The following is a 15,208-nucleotide window of genomic DNA, read 5'->3' on the forward strand; positions in this document are numbered from 1 at the left end:
GGAAGGTGGTAGGAGGAGAGGGGAAGGGAAGGCAGCGTGAGGAGAGTGAAAGTGAAGGCAGCGTGAGATTAGAAGGGAAGGCAGCGTGATGAGAGGGTAAAGGAAGGCAGCATGAGATTGGAAGGGAAGGCAGCGTGAGGAGAGGGGAATGGAAGGCAGCGTGAGGAGAGGGGAAAGGAATGGCAGCGTGAGGAGATGGGAATGGAAGGCAGCCTGAGGAGATGGGAAGGGAACGCAGTGTGAGGAGATGGGAAGGGAAGCCAGCATGAGGAGATGGGAAGGGAAGGCTGCATGAGGAGATGGGAAGGGAACGCAGTGTGAGGAGATGGGAAGGGAAGGCTGCGTGAGGAGATGGGAAGGGAACGCAGTGTGAGGAGATGGGAAGGGAAGGCTGCATGAGGAGATGGGAAGGGAACGCAGTGTGAGGAGATGGGAAGGGAAGCCAGCATGAGGAGATGGGAAGGGAAGGCTGCATGAGGAGATGGGAAGGGAAGGCTGCGTGAGGAGATGGGAAGGGAACGCAGTGTGAGGAGATGGGAAGGGAAGGCTGCGTGAGGAGATGGGAAGGGAACGCAGTGTGAGGAGATGGGAAGGGAAGCCAGCATGAGGAGATGGGAAGGGAAGCCAGCATGAGGAGATGGGAAGGGAACGCAGTGTGAGGAGATGGGAAGGGAAGCCAGCGTGAGGAGATGGGAAGGGAAGGCTGCGTGAGGAGATGTGAAGGGAAGGCAGCGTGATGAGAGGGTAAAGGAAGGCAGCATGAGATTGGAAGGGAAGGCAGCATGAGGAGAGGGGAATGGAAGGCAGCGTGAGGAGAGGGGAAGGGAAGGCTGCGTGAGGAGATGGGAAGGGAACGCAGTGTGAGGAGATGGGAAGGGAAGCCAGCGTGAGGAGATGGGAAGGGAAGGCTGCGTGAGGAGATGTGAAGGGAAGGCAGCGTGATGAGAGGGTAAAGGAAGGCAGCATGAGATTGGAAGGGAAGGCAGCATGAGGAGAGGGGAATGGAAGGCAGCGTGAGGAGAGGGGAAAGGAAGGCAGCGTGAGGAGATGGGAATGGAAGGCAGCCTGAGGAGATGGGAAGGGAATGCAGTGTGAGGAGATGGGAAGGGAAGCCAGCATGAGGAGATGGGAAGGGAAGGCTGCGTGAGGAGATGGGAAGGGAAGGCAGCGTGAGGAGATGGGGACGTGAAGGCAGCGTGAGGAGATGAGGGGGGGGGGGGGTTGAAGGCAGCGTGTGGAGATGGGAAGGGAAGGCAGCGTGAGGAGATGGGAAGGGAAGGCAGCGTGAGGAGAGGGGGAGGTGACGGCAGCGTGAGGAGAGGGGGAGGTGACGGCAGCCTGAGGAGAGGGGGAGGTGAAGGCAGAGTGAGGAGAGGGGGAGGTGAAGGTAGCGTGAGGAGAAGGGGAGTTGGAGGCAGAGTGAGGAGAGGGGGGGAGGTGAAGGCAGCGTGAGGAGATGGGAACGGAAGGCAGCGTGAGGAGAGGAGGAGGTGAAGGCAGCGTGAGGAGAGGGGGAGGTGACGGCAGCCTGAGGAGAGGGGGAGGTGAAGGCAGAGTGAGGAGAGGGGGAGGTGAAGGTAGCGTGAGAAGAGGGGGAGGGAAGGCAGCGTGAGGAGAGGGGGAGGTGAAGGCAGCGTGAGGAGAGGGGGAGGTGAAGGCAGCGTGAGGAGAGGGGGAGGTGAAGGCAGCGTGAGGAGAGGGGGAAGTGAAGGCAACGTGAGGAGATGGGAAGGGAAGGCAGAGTGAGGAGAGGGGGAAGTGAAGGCAGCGTGAGGAGATGGGAAGGGAAGGCAGAGTGAGGAGATGGGGAGGTGAAGGCAGCGTGAGGAGAGGGGGAGGTGAAGGCAGCATGAGGAGAGGGAGAGTGGGAGGTGAAGGCAGCGTGAGGAGAGGGAGAGTGGGAGGTGAAGGCAGCGTGAGGAGAGGGAGATGGGGAGTTGAAGGCAGCGTGAGGAGAGGGGGGGGGGAGGTGAAGGCAGCGTGTGGAGATGGGAAGGGAAGGCAGCGTGAGGAGATGGGAAGGGAAGGCAGCGTGCGGAGAGGAGGAGGTGAAGGCAGCGTGAGGAGATAGGGGGGGGAGGTGAAGGCAGCATGTTGTAAGGGGAATTTTAGGCAGAGTGAGCAGAGCAGGGAAGGTGGCATGGGCGAAGGAAAGGTGGCATGGGCGAAGGAAAGGCAGTGCGCGTGGAGGAGAAGGGAAGGCAGCTTGAGCAGAGGAGAAGGGAAGGCAATGTGAGGTGAGAAGGGAAGGCAACTTGACGGGAGAAGGGAAGGCAGCATGGGGCAATGGAAGACAGCATGAGAGAAAAAGAAGGGAAGACAGCACCATGGAATGAGTGTTTGGCAAACTTAACAACAGGTGCAAAAGAACTCCCGCTGCACCTCTTCCCATCCTTCCGACGTCCCACTACACGTCTTCCTCTCCCTCCTCTTCCCCTCCCTCCAGATTCCCACCCCACGGGTATATACAATTATCATCTGTATCATCTATGGAATAATACTGTAGTACAATGCAGTATTGAGGTTTATAAGCACCCCCCCCCCTCCCCCCTTTTTTGGAATAATGCAATCCTCACATTGAATCATCAGGAAGCAAGTAAAGCGGAATGTGCCCCAACCTCATGGATGTAATAATAGCACTCAATGTTGAGCATCAAAGTCATGTAAAATCAAAGTCAAAAGACAAATAAAGCAAATGAAAGGTAAGAGAATGGTAAACAGCGGGGTTTCCATTAAGAATCTGTGTGTAGATCGCTCGCCAAGCGGCTTAAGCACTCAAGCAAGCACCTCCAATGAAACTGTTGAGATTCCCAGTGTCCAACAATGGCCGAATTGGACAAATGAAAACTATGTTCGGAGTCAAATCTGCTGCTAAGGTGAATTCCAAGTTAAAAATTTGAAATTTGGTTCAGGTGAAGAGATTCTTGAGCTTTATCACATGTTACATGTAAAAGTTGTGCGGAAGTTGAATAAAGGCGCAAACACTTGCGTTTATAAGCATTGTGATGTATACAGGAATAGAGCGATTTGTCGGTACGAAGATCAGTGACATTAAGATTAGTAGATTTGAAGTACAGAAATAGACACCTGTTTTGAGGCAAGCCAATTTTGAGATGAGTGGACTAAATGGCGGAATGAAGATCCGGAGCTGAGCGAGCTGAAGGCAGACTGACCAAAGATCAGCCTGTTTCTGGTTTTAGTGGAAATGATCTTCAAAAGGGGTGTTTAAACACACACAAAACACCCAGTTTTCATTCACGCACTCCTTCGGAGTTCGATACGTATCAGGGGTCACGCTTAAAAAAAAATTGGTGGCCCGCCGCCATCTTTGGTGGCCCGCCCGTATATTATTTGCTGGTGAATGAAACCTCATAAATATCTATCCACGTTTAAATTAATATTTCTCATGACACCTACAGATCAAACTTCAGTGCTTTACAAACCAGCATCTCGCAACTCGTAATCACAGAACACTTCCGTCTTCACATATTCAATCATCTGCCTACTAACTTGCAGCAAAATAATACGAGGCCAATTTTAATATTTGCTGAAGAAAAAGCTCTTCACATATGAACTGTGCACAACTTTCAGCTATTGACAAGATAATTGTCGTTATGAAATCTTAAATAGTACTAAAACACATGTCACTGTAAAACTTGAGTATTTTTATTTGATGAACATTCAGTTTTTAAAAATATTGTGTCAAAATTTGATGTAAAAAACCGTTATTTTAACACAGTGCGAATTTGCGTGACGAGCGTGCGGCTAAGTATGTGATGCGTGCATATTGCAAGCTCACGGTTGTATATCCAGAGGCGGCGTTAGGGGCGTACAAGCCAAGCTCGGTCGCACACATGTGCTGGGGTGTGTTCACCAAGCTGTATATACAACGAGAGCGCAGCTGCATCACGTGCTCGCAGGGCAAGCAGCCACCATGTTGGAATACCCTTCCGTCGCTAGAATGAATACTGAAAGTCTGCTTTTTGTAGGTCAGAAGCGTCAAGTTGAGTTGGCCTGCAAGAATAACTGAATCTCAGTGCCCCAATAAAATGGAATAAAAGTGTGGTGAGGGAGCCAGGGGAGGTTAAACTACAAATTCATAATCATCCAAAAACAATTGCCGCTTTCGTTGTCTTTTTTTTAAGCATTAAGAAAGAAAGAAGAAAAAGTAGGAAGAAACCCGCATATGGAGTTAACAACCAACGGCAGACGCACAGACACACACACACACACACACACACACACAGACACACAGACACACACACACACACACACACACACACACACACACACACACACACACACACACACACACACGCACACACACACACACACACACTGCCTTTATTATTATAGATTGGAGAGATGGTATTGCTTTCTTGCTGACGATTCTGCATGCCTGATGGCACATGGAGCCTCTTTAAGAACTCTTACCATTTTTAGCTGTTCTGGGCCCACTGACTGCAGAGCACATGATTTCTAGCTCCCTCAGATACTTATTATGCCTCCATAGACGAAGTTGCCAGAGGCATTATGTTTTTGGGGTTGTCTGTCCGTGCGTCCTGATAGGTTTTCGTTTCCGTGATAACTTAAGAATGGCTGAAGGTGGGTGGAGGTACGGTAAATGCGATATTTAATAAATCATGGTTTTGAACATGTTATATGAATAATGTGAGATGGTGGTTAACAGCTGTCTTGAAGACTTGGAGGGAATCTTGAGATTTAAGAGAATAAGGAAGTTGGTTCCGCAGTCGGGAAGAGAGAGGAATATAAATGAGTAAGGTGACCAGTGATTCTGGATTTTGGGAGTTTCCGTGGAAGGGGGTTGATCGTGGACTTCATGTGACCTGCAGAAACCCGGGGAGGACAAAGCAAGGAAAGATTAGAGGATGAAAGGTCAGAAAGGAAGAGGTAGAAGACAGAGAGACCACTGACCTGTCTGCGATAAGAAATGATAGGGCCATAGACTTAGCTTCATCGCAAGGGTTTCCAATAATTCTGAAGGCCTTGGTTACCATGGCGTCAAGCTGAGCAAGGAGTGAGGCTGAGCAAGGTGCCAGCCCAGTGAGTAGAGCATGAAGCTGCGGATGAAGGCCGTGGATTTGGATTCTACAGTCGTGGCAATAAATATTGGCACCCTTGCACTTTTTTCAAATAACTCGCAATTTTCTCTTAAAATAAGTTGAAATTGACAAAAGTATTTGGCCTCCACAATTCTTTATTTCACTGTTACTATCACAGAACCTTTGTTTTTGATTCAGAACTTAATATATCCTTTTAAATCAGAAAATAAAAATAAATGGCATTGACAAAATTATTGACACCCAAGACTAAATATTTGATAGCACAGACTTTGGTCAAAATAACTGCAGTCAAGGGCTTCCTATAGCCATGAATGACCTTCCTACACCTCTCCACTGGCAGTTTGGCCCACTCTTCTTGTGCAAACTGCTCCAGTTCTCCCAGATTTGAAGGGTACCTTCTCCAAACTGCTGTTTTCAGATCTCCCCACAGGTGTTCAATGGGATTTAGATCTGGACTCATTGCTGGCCACTTCAGAACAGTCCAGCGTGTTGTCTTGAACCATTCCTTGGTGCTTTTTGAAGTGTGTTTGGAGTCATTGTCCTGCTGCAAGACCAATGACCTTCGACGGACACCCAGCTTTCTGACACTGGGTTGAACATTGCGGTCCAAAATGCCTTGGTAATCTCCTGATTTCATGATGCCATGCACATATTCAAGGCACCCAGCGCTAGAGGCAGCACAGCAACCCCGAAACATCACTGAAGCTCCTCCATGTTTGAGTGTAGGGAAGATGTTCTTTTCTTTGAATGCTTCATTTTGGTTTGTGCAAACATAGAGATGATGTGCTTTACCCAAAAAGCTTTGATTTGGTCTCATCTGTCACAGGACATTCTCTCACATGGATTTTTTTGGCTTGTTCAGATGTGTTTCGGCAAACTCCAGTCGGGCTTTCTCAGCAGTGGAGTCCTCCTGGGTCTCCTACCATAGAACTCGCTTTCATCGAGTTGGCGACGGATGGTGCGAGTTGCAACTGTCGTACCTTGTGTCTGAAGGTCAGCTTGAATCTGTTTGGCAGTTGAACGAGGTGCTTTCTCCACCATTCAATCAATCCTTCGCTGCAATCTTCGATCAAGTTTTCTCTTGCGGCCATGTCCAGGAAGGTTGGCTACACTGCCCGCCTTAAACTTCCTGATAACATTGTGTACGGTGAACACATGAACATCAAGGTCTGGAGATGGACCTGTAGCCTTGAGGTTGTCCATGCTTGGCTACAATCTTGTGTCTGACCTCCTCAGACAATTCTCTGGTTTTTTTTCTTTTCTCCATGCTCATTGTGGTACACAGTTTTTTTTTTTTTTTTTTTTTTTTTTTTTGTATACAAGATCGAGGCTCGTGAAAGAGCGAACATTAATCACACAGAAAGACAAACAGACACACAAAACAAATAACATCGGGAGCGGCAGACAAGATGGGGAGAGAGGGGGAAGGACACAAACACAACATTTGAGAGCAGGGACCGAGAGACATGGAGACATCGAGAGAACTGTGGGAGGGAGAGGGCTTTGGGGGGAAGGCATGGGAAGGGGGGGGGGGGGGTGGGAGAGGTATAAAACGTATGGACACTGCCAAGACTTCCAGGAAAGAAGTTGGAATTTCAAACAAGGTGGATCTGGGGTGAATTAGTGGGGGTAGAAAAGATCAAGGTTTTGGATGGGGGAAGATAAGAGATGGTGGTGAACAGCTGTTTTGAAGACCTGGAGGGAGGAGTGTGATTGAAGTGAGTATGGGAGTTTGTTCCAGAGGCGGGAGAAAAGAGGAATGAAAGAGTGAAGGTGAGCAGAGAGCCGAGATTTCGGCAGTTTAACAATCAGAGGGTGGCTGGCAGCTCTTGTGTGACCTGTAGGAATATTTGGGGGACAGAGCACAGAGAGAGCTGGGGGAGCAAGGCCGGAGAGGAGTCGGTAGAAGACAGAAAGACCACCTACCTGCCTGCGGTGAGTGAGTGAAAGGCCCTCAGAGATAGCTTCATCGCGGGAGATTCCAATGATTCTGAAAGCTTTGGATTCAACAGCGTGAAGCCGAGCCAGGTGTGAGGCAGGAGCACCAGCCCATAGGGGAGAACAGTATTCCATTGAGCTGCGGATGAAAGCCTTGTATGTGGTGAGGAGCTCAGGTGTGCCTAGGAAGGACTTCGCACGACAGAGGATGCCCAGTCGGTGACTGGCTTTGGAGGCCAGCTTGGAAATGTGGTTTTCCCAAGAAAGATCATGGCAGATGGTGAGACCCAAAAGCTTGAGCGACAGAACTTCTTGGAGAGGATTGTTGAGAAAGTAGATGGGAGGGTTGTCCAGTCGATCTTTTCGGAGAGACATAGTAAGAGTGTGAGATTTGTCAGGATTGAAAGACATGTTCCACATGTTTGACCAGTCTGTGATTTTGTCCAGGTCTTCAGAGAGTGAGGAGGCTGCAGACTGCCGATCTGAGGGAAGAGGAATGGAGCGGCAGAGAGTGGAGTCATCAGCAAAGAGATACAGAGGATTTTCCAGAGAGTCAGAGAGATCATTGATAAAGACCAGAAAAAGCACAGGGCCCAGCACACTGCCTTGGGGAACTCCAGCCTGAACGGGAAGGGGAGATGAGAGAAATCCATTCAGGGCCACACGTTGACTACGACCAGAGAGGAAGTCCGCAAGCCATGCATGGAGATTTCCATGGATACCATAGAAGGAGAGTTTGGTGAGCAGAGCTGGGTGCCAGACCGTATCGAAGGCATGTGATATGTCAAGGGAGACAGGTCTGATTTCCTGTTTGGCATTGAGGACCTCCATCCATTGTTGAGACAGCAGAAGCAGCATGTCCAGAGTAGAGTGACCTGGTCTGAAACCAAATTGATGATCAGAGATCAAGCCATTGGAGAAGAGGAAAGATTTCATATCCGAAGCAATGATGGATTCCATGACTTTGCTGATAATTGGGAGCAGGCTGATTGGTCTGTAGTTGCAAGGATCTGTTTTTGCACCTTTTTTGTGTAAAGCAGTAATGTTTGCTGATTTCCAGGATGCTGGCAGATGACCTTGAGCAAAAGATAGGGTGAAAAGAACAGAGAGAGGGTGAGATAGAGCGGCAGAGCAGGATTTTAGGACCCGTGGGCTGATGCCATCTGGTCCAGTTGCAGAATCAGTCGAGGTTTGACAAAAACTCCTCCACCTTGTCAGGAGAGAAGGTCACAGAGTCCAGGAGCAGTTTGCTTCGACTGGGAAAGGTGGGAACAGAGAGAGATGGGTTTGGGACTAAGGATTTTGAGGCAAACACAGAGTTGAGGCATTCGGCTTTGTCACGTGCGATGTCAACTGTGTGGCCATTTGAGGTAAGGGAGGGGATGGAGGGGGAACAAACACCAGAAACGGATTTGACCAGACGCCACCAGGATTTGGAGGAAGGAGACAGGTTTGAGAGTTCATTCTTGAGTGAGGAGAGATAGTGCTTCCTGGCACTCCTGAGGGTAGACACACACTTGTTCCGAGCTTGGTGGAAGGAACTGAGATTTCCTTCAGTTGGATTAGCCTTTCAAGAGGCAAAGGCAAGTTGTTTCAGGGCAACTGCCTCACCACAAGATTCAGTGTACCATGGACGGGAGGAAGGGTAAGACAACTGAAGGCGAGATGGGATAAATCTGTGCATGAGAGAGATCAGTTTGCTTTGGAAGAATTCCCAGGAAGAATTGATGTCAGAGGCAGTGGAGATGGGAGACCAATCCAGACGATTGATGGCTGCTTGAAGACCGTCCCAGTCGGCCTGAGTGAAATGCCAGACTCGTCGACGCTGAGGAGGCTCTCTGAGAATGGCCAGAGAGATGTCCACTTTGACAAGCACATGATCAGAAGAACCGATTGGAGCAGAAGAAGAGCATCAGACATTAGCAGGGAAGTTAGTCATAACCAAGTCTAGAAGAGAAGATACTCCATTGGCTGAGATCCGGGTCGGGAAATTGACAGATTGTGTCAATCCCAGTGAGTCACAGAAGTCCTTTGCTGAGGTGCCATGACGGGTGAGAGAGGAACCCACACCCAACCAGGTGGCATGATGACAATTGAAGTCACCACATATGAGGAAGAGAGAGTTGGGATGAGTGGATAGAAGTTGGTCCATGTTGTCAGACAGTGAAATGTAGATGGAGTCATCACTGTTTGGGGGACGGTACAGAACACATATGAACAAAAGGTGGAGCGGAGAGGAAGCCGTAGCCAGAGGTACTCCTGGGGGTGAGGAGGAGAGAGGGCAGTGCAAGGAGAGTGAGGAAGAGAGTTTTTGATAAAGATAGCCACCCCACCACCAGGCCGAGGCTCAGGTCTATCATACCGGAGGAGGGAGTAACCAGGAAGAGATATTAAGGAATCAGAGACATCTTGAAGGAGGAAAGTCTCTGTTAAGCAGATCAAGTCTGGATTGTCAGAAGCAACCTGTATGGAGAGATCAGTCGGGTTTGAGCGAAGGCCCCGGATGTTTGAGGTCCATACCGTTAATGAAGAGAGAGGGGGAGCATCGGGTACAGGACAGGGGAGGGGAGGAGTAGGGTAAGATGAAGGATGAGAGGGGGAGGTAGGGAGAGCAGTTGATAGTGTGTCAGCGATTGCAGAAGAGTTCCAAGAAAGGGAAGGATGAGGAGGATGAAAGGTTTGAAGGTGAAGGGATGAGGCACAGTGAGGGGTTGTTTGAGGGGGGGCAGAGGAAAGAAGAAGGTTGGGGGGGGGTGGAGGTATGAGATAGAAGGGAGACGAAGTGGGGAGGAGGCAGCTTTGAGGAGGAGGGGAGAGGAGGGAGAATTGGAGAGGAATGGTATGGGGGGAGATTTGAATGGGAGGGGTTGGGGGGGAGTTTTGAAGGGGAGGAGTGAGGGGAGAGTTTAGGAGGGGAAGGGCAAGGGGGGAGTTCAGGAGTGGAAGGGCAAGGGGGGAGTTCAGGAGTGGAGGGGTAGGGGGGGGAGTTTAAGAGTGGCGGGGCAAGGGGGGAGTTTAGGAGTGTAGGTGCAAGGGGAGGGATTTGGATGGGAGGGGCAAGAGGGGAGTTTAGAAAGTGGATGATTAATGAAAGACGAACATTGAAAACAAATTGGGTTTGTTGTGATTTTCAAGTTAGCAATCCGGTTCACAATGATGGAGGAGGGATGGAATGAATGTGAATTTAGACCATGTAGTGAGGGAGACGTATAAGATATTGAATTTCTTTTTTTTGAGGTGGAATGAGTTGGAGAGGAAATTGAGAAAAGCCTTTTAAATAGGAAGAAAAACAGCGTGTTGTAAAATACCACTGAGTAAAACACTGAAGGGGAAAGGTTATACATATTTAAATAATATTTAAACAGAACCGTGAACAATCTTATGTGCACAAAAATACCAACGGGGGGAGAGCCGAGAGGGACCACCACGAGTCACGTGAAGGGCAAACGGTGGACGGCAAGGAGTTAATGGGGGCGGGGCGAACAGCACACCTGGACAGAAAATACAGGATGAGTCAACAGTACACGTGGAGAAAGGAAAATAAATGTTTTTGTTTTTTTTTTGTTCGTTTGGTTTTTGGGGGTGGGGGGGGGGGGAGGTGGGGATTTAGAACGTTAGACAGAGTATTATGTTCGGGGTAGAAGGGAAAAAAACTAAGAGCAAAGCAAAACACGATTAAGATAACAAACACCGACGGGGGTACAACTACAAGGCCGCACACGAGGAGCAGAACACGATTAAATAATTACAAGTTACAGGAAATTCAAACCAAAAGTAACTATAATCAAAACAATAACGCATGGACGATAAAATAACGAGTTGAAATTTGACAATCTATCTGGGGAAATGGGGGAGAAACACGTGGTCGAAGAACGAACGAACGAATGAATAAGAATGAATAAACGAATGAGAACAGAGAAGGAAATGTTTTTTTTTTGGATTTTTTTGAGTTGTGATTTACACAAGGAAGAGGGCTATGGGGTGAAAAGATTGGGAAAACAGAGAACGAAAGTTATTGGATCACAAAAACACGGACCGCTGAGAGAAAAACAAAGCCTCAAGGTTGTACAGTGTTCACTGTACAACTACAAGGCCTCAAAACACGACCCGAATTAACACGATTATCAATACAGGTATGAAAGATTTGCACCGAAAATCTTCGTCGGGAGACAATATATACACCATAAAATAAATAGTTATAACGAAAATACAAATGGGAACAATTACTTAACTTCGAATTCGATGGATAGCATGGAGAGCTGAGAATAAACGAACCCTCGCCAGCAAGACCGGAAACGGAAGTGACACAAAACATCAGAATGACTCCTTTTCTTGATTCAAACTGGTTGAATGAGTGATTTTTAAAAAAATATTGCAGGCACCTGCAACCCACCACAGGTGAGTTCCATTTCAAAGTAAAGGAGAATCACCTGCTTGTAATATAATTATTTCTAACAACTTCTAAAAGGTGCCAATAATATTGTCCGGGACATTTTAGGATTTCTGGGTGGAATAAGCTAAGATTTCGTATTTTTTTCAGCTTTTTTGTTTTGTTTCACTGCAAACCAAAGAAATACAAATGTGGATGCCAAAATATTTTTTTATAACAACAATTTTCTGGAAGAAATGGTGCATTGTTTGAAAAAAAGTGCAAGGGTGCCAATATTTTTGGCCACGGCTGTAGTTCAGGTGTGCCAAGGAAGTACTTTTCACAATGGGGGATGCCCAGTCGGCAGCTGACTTTTGAGGCTAACTTTGAAATGTGGTTTTTCCTCGAAAGACCATGGCTGATAGTGAGACCCAGGAGTTTGAATAACGGAACTTCCTCAAGAGGAGTATATAGAAAGTAGATGGGGAGGTGAGGGGGAAGGGGGGTGGGTGGGTTGCAAGACAGTCTTTTCGGAGATAGTGGAAGTGTGAGATTTGTCAGGATTGAAAGACATAGTCCAAGTGTTTGACCATTTATTGATTTGTCTAGGTCTGAATAGAGGGAAGATGCTGCAGTTTGCCTGTCTGAAGGATGTGGGACGTCACGACAGAGGGTGGAGTCATCAACAAATAGAGAAAGGGGATTTTCCACAGAGTTAGAGATCATTGATGAAGATCAGGAATAGGACAAGGCCCAGAACACTGCCTTCAGGGACACTCCAGCCCTGACAGAGAGAGGAGATGAGAGGATTCCATTGAGTGCCACACGTTGACTACGAGATTACGAGAGGAGAGGAAGTCAGTTAGCCAAGTGTGGAGTTGGCCTTCAATTCCATTGGCAGAGAGTTTGGAGAGTGTAAGGCAGGATGGGAGACTGTATCAAAAGCACGAGATATGTCCAGAGAGACGGCCCTGATCTCATGTCTGATATTGAGGGCCTCCATCCATTCTGGGTGAGTAGAAGCAGCATGACCAAGGTGGAGTGACCAGGTCTGAGTCTGAATTGATGGAATCTTTAAAATTGACATTAGCAGGTGGTGGTGATCTTTGGCTTAATTTGAGACGAAGCATTTCCGTTTCCAAGCTTTGTCAATAAACCTTCGGTTTCCTTCATTTGGAGTCACCACTGCGGTTCACACATCCCTGCCAATGTTCAAGTAGTTTTGTGATGACGTCACGATAGAACTGTGTGTTGTGCTGACCTAACCAGAGCTTCACAGCAGCCTTGACATTATTGTCGGAAGAAAAGTGTTCTTCATTAAAGTGTTCTTTATGTTTGAGGAAGATATGAAAATGTGACGGAGCCAAGTCGGGCCTGGTGATCCTTTGTGGGGGTACTCCATTGACCGTCTCTTCCTGTCAGGATCGTAATGGTGCACTCGACTCCATCTCCAGTCAGTCATCTCGACTCCATCTCCAGTCAGTCATCTCGACTCCATCTCCAGTCAGTCATCTCGACTCCATCTCCAGTGAGTCATCCCAACTCTATCTCCAGTCAGTCATCCCAACTCTATCTCCAGTCAGTCATCCCAACTCTATCTCCAGTCAGTCATCCCAACTCTATCTCCAGTCAGTCATCCCAACTCTATCTCCAGTCATGTCATCTCCAATCAGCCATCCCAACTCCATCTCCAGACAGTCATCCCAACTCTCATCCCCAGTCAGTCATCACAACTCTCATCCCCAGACAGTCATCACAACTCTCATCCCCAGGCAGTCATCCCAACTCCATCTCCAGTCAGTCATCCCAACTCTATCTCCAGTCAGTCATCCCAACTCTATCTCCAGTCAGTCATCCCAACTCTATCTCCAGTCATGTCATCTCCAATCAGCCATCCCAACTCCATCTCCAGACAGTTATCCCAGCTCCATCTCCAGTCAGTCATCCCAACTCCATCTCCAGACAGTCATCCCATCGCCCATGTTTAACAGCACCGATAATGTCGTGCAGCCCTCTGCCATCTTGACTACCGTAGCATTGAGATATCTGGTGTCAGAATCACGAAACTTCACACCCAGTGGTGTGAAGATCTTTTGCGTGGACAAAACTGTTTAATTTGAATATTTTTACCTGTTTTGGAGAAAAAGAATCGGAGGCATTACTTTTCAAGAAGCCGTTTTCAACAAGTGTGGAATCTGTGTGCTGGTTTTTCCCTGTTCATCCCAAATGTGTGTCTGAATGAAAACTATGGTGAATGGATACGTTTTATTGAATTTAAAATATAATAATATGAATACGCATTGCATTGAGTGAGAGCTTCGTCGACAATAGTCAGTCGATCGAGTACGCAGCCCTCGCAAACATCTGTAGGCCTAGGCCTAGCTAGGCTAGGTTGTTTAATCTTGGGCTTAGAATTAAAATTCAAATTAATTTTATTGAATGGATGGATTGGGATAGAATGCAGGACTTACCTACTGTAGGCTATATAGTCGAGACTGCTCGTCGACTGGACCAGGTACGTCGGTCTGACTGGCAGGTACGTACTGAAGTCGGTGTACCTGGCTTAAATGAAGTCGGTGTAGCTGGCGGAAAACTGAAGCCGGTGTAGCTGGTGGAAAAAAGAAGTCGGTTTAACTGCTATAAATGATGAGCGGTTTCGAATTCAAAATCCGTTCTGTACAGTACTGTATTGTAATTTATTGATTTTAATCATCAGGTGAAAATGATTTTAATCAACAGGTGAAAATAATTTATTGGTCGCGCCAGACCAAAGCAAGATCACGTGAGCAAGATGGCGGATCATGGAAGGGACAAGATGGCGGATCATGGAAGGGACATTTCAAATGACAACATGAAATTTTGTTCCCAAGGGAATGGGGGAAAATTTGAATTTTTTTTTTTGTGAAATTTTAAATGAAAGTGAACTTTTGAATGGATTTACATAAAATTTTGAATGGATTTACATATACATGCAATTGCCATAGAGGTTCGCTTACGAAGCTCTCTATAAAAAAAATGCGCACACCCCCTAAATGCGCACACCCATGCATCCTTTGTGACTGGTCTATCACAGATGCGGCACAGAAATGATCCTGAACAACTGCTGTGGACATCTGCTGCGCAGCAAAAGCCTCGCCCTGAAAGATGGCGGCGTGATGGCGGGCAACGCTGCCCTCAATAATCCATGTCTTGTACCCATGTCAGCGCAACCACTTTTGAAGCTTTGAAACGAACCGCAACATAAATTACAAATTGCTGTTTTGTTATTTCCAGAAACTTCAAAATGTGATTATTCTGACATATTGTGAATTTAAATCTTTATTTATTTGCTGAAAAATATTTCAAAATCTGTTGAATCAAATGAGTTTGTTTTTTTTTGAAAATGAAATGTAAAGTAGTTGTTTTTTTTTAATCACTGAAAGCTGATGGAGGCTGTTTCATTATTTTAGCTGATGAACAAATAAATAAATAAATAAATAGCTGATGAAAGCTATTTGTAATCGAGTAACCCCTTTCTCCTTTTATATCCATACTCGAGCAGTTTATTAAACAGTGAAAATGTTTCTTCATTTATTTTGTATTTTTCTTTCCATTTTTTGACCTCTTCACAGGTATGCCACAATATCACATCTTCTAAGGATGATCCTGCTCAAGAATGTCATGCATTTTACAATGTCACAACATCAATGTAGTTGGTATCAATCAACCAATCAATACTGCACATTTCCTTAAACAAAAGCAACATGATGTACAAAAGACATTTAAATACCACAAGGAGGCCGAGTCTCAAAAAGCACGGCTTGAAGCGGGGACACCT

The 15,208-nt window shown here is 47.1% G+C and overlaps 1 protein-coding gene across 1 annotated transcript in view; it reads left to right on the forward strand.

The window, feature by feature from the left end:
• The window catches only part of LOC137434802 (glutathione synthetase-like), an 89,096-nt gene extending 74,142 nt beyond the window's left edge, over positions 1–14,954 (forward strand). Inside the window, exon 10 of the mRNA XM_068127916.2 lies at positions 14,465–14,954. Coding sequence (XP_067984017.2) covers positions 14,465–14,618 — 154 coding nt within the window. The 3' untranslated portion in view covers positions 14,619–14,954. The remainder of the gene's footprint in view (positions 1–14,464) is intronic.
• Positions 14,955–15,208: the final 254 nt, after the last annotated feature.

The sequence above is a fragment of the Myxine glutinosa genome, chromosome 9 (genome assembly GCF_964187855.1).
Source record: "Myxine glutinosa chromosome 9, kmMyxGlut1.1, whole genome shotgun sequence".
Classification (NCBI taxonomy): domain Eukaryota; kingdom Metazoa; phylum Chordata; class Myxini; order Myxiniformes; family Myxinidae; genus Myxine; species Myxine glutinosa.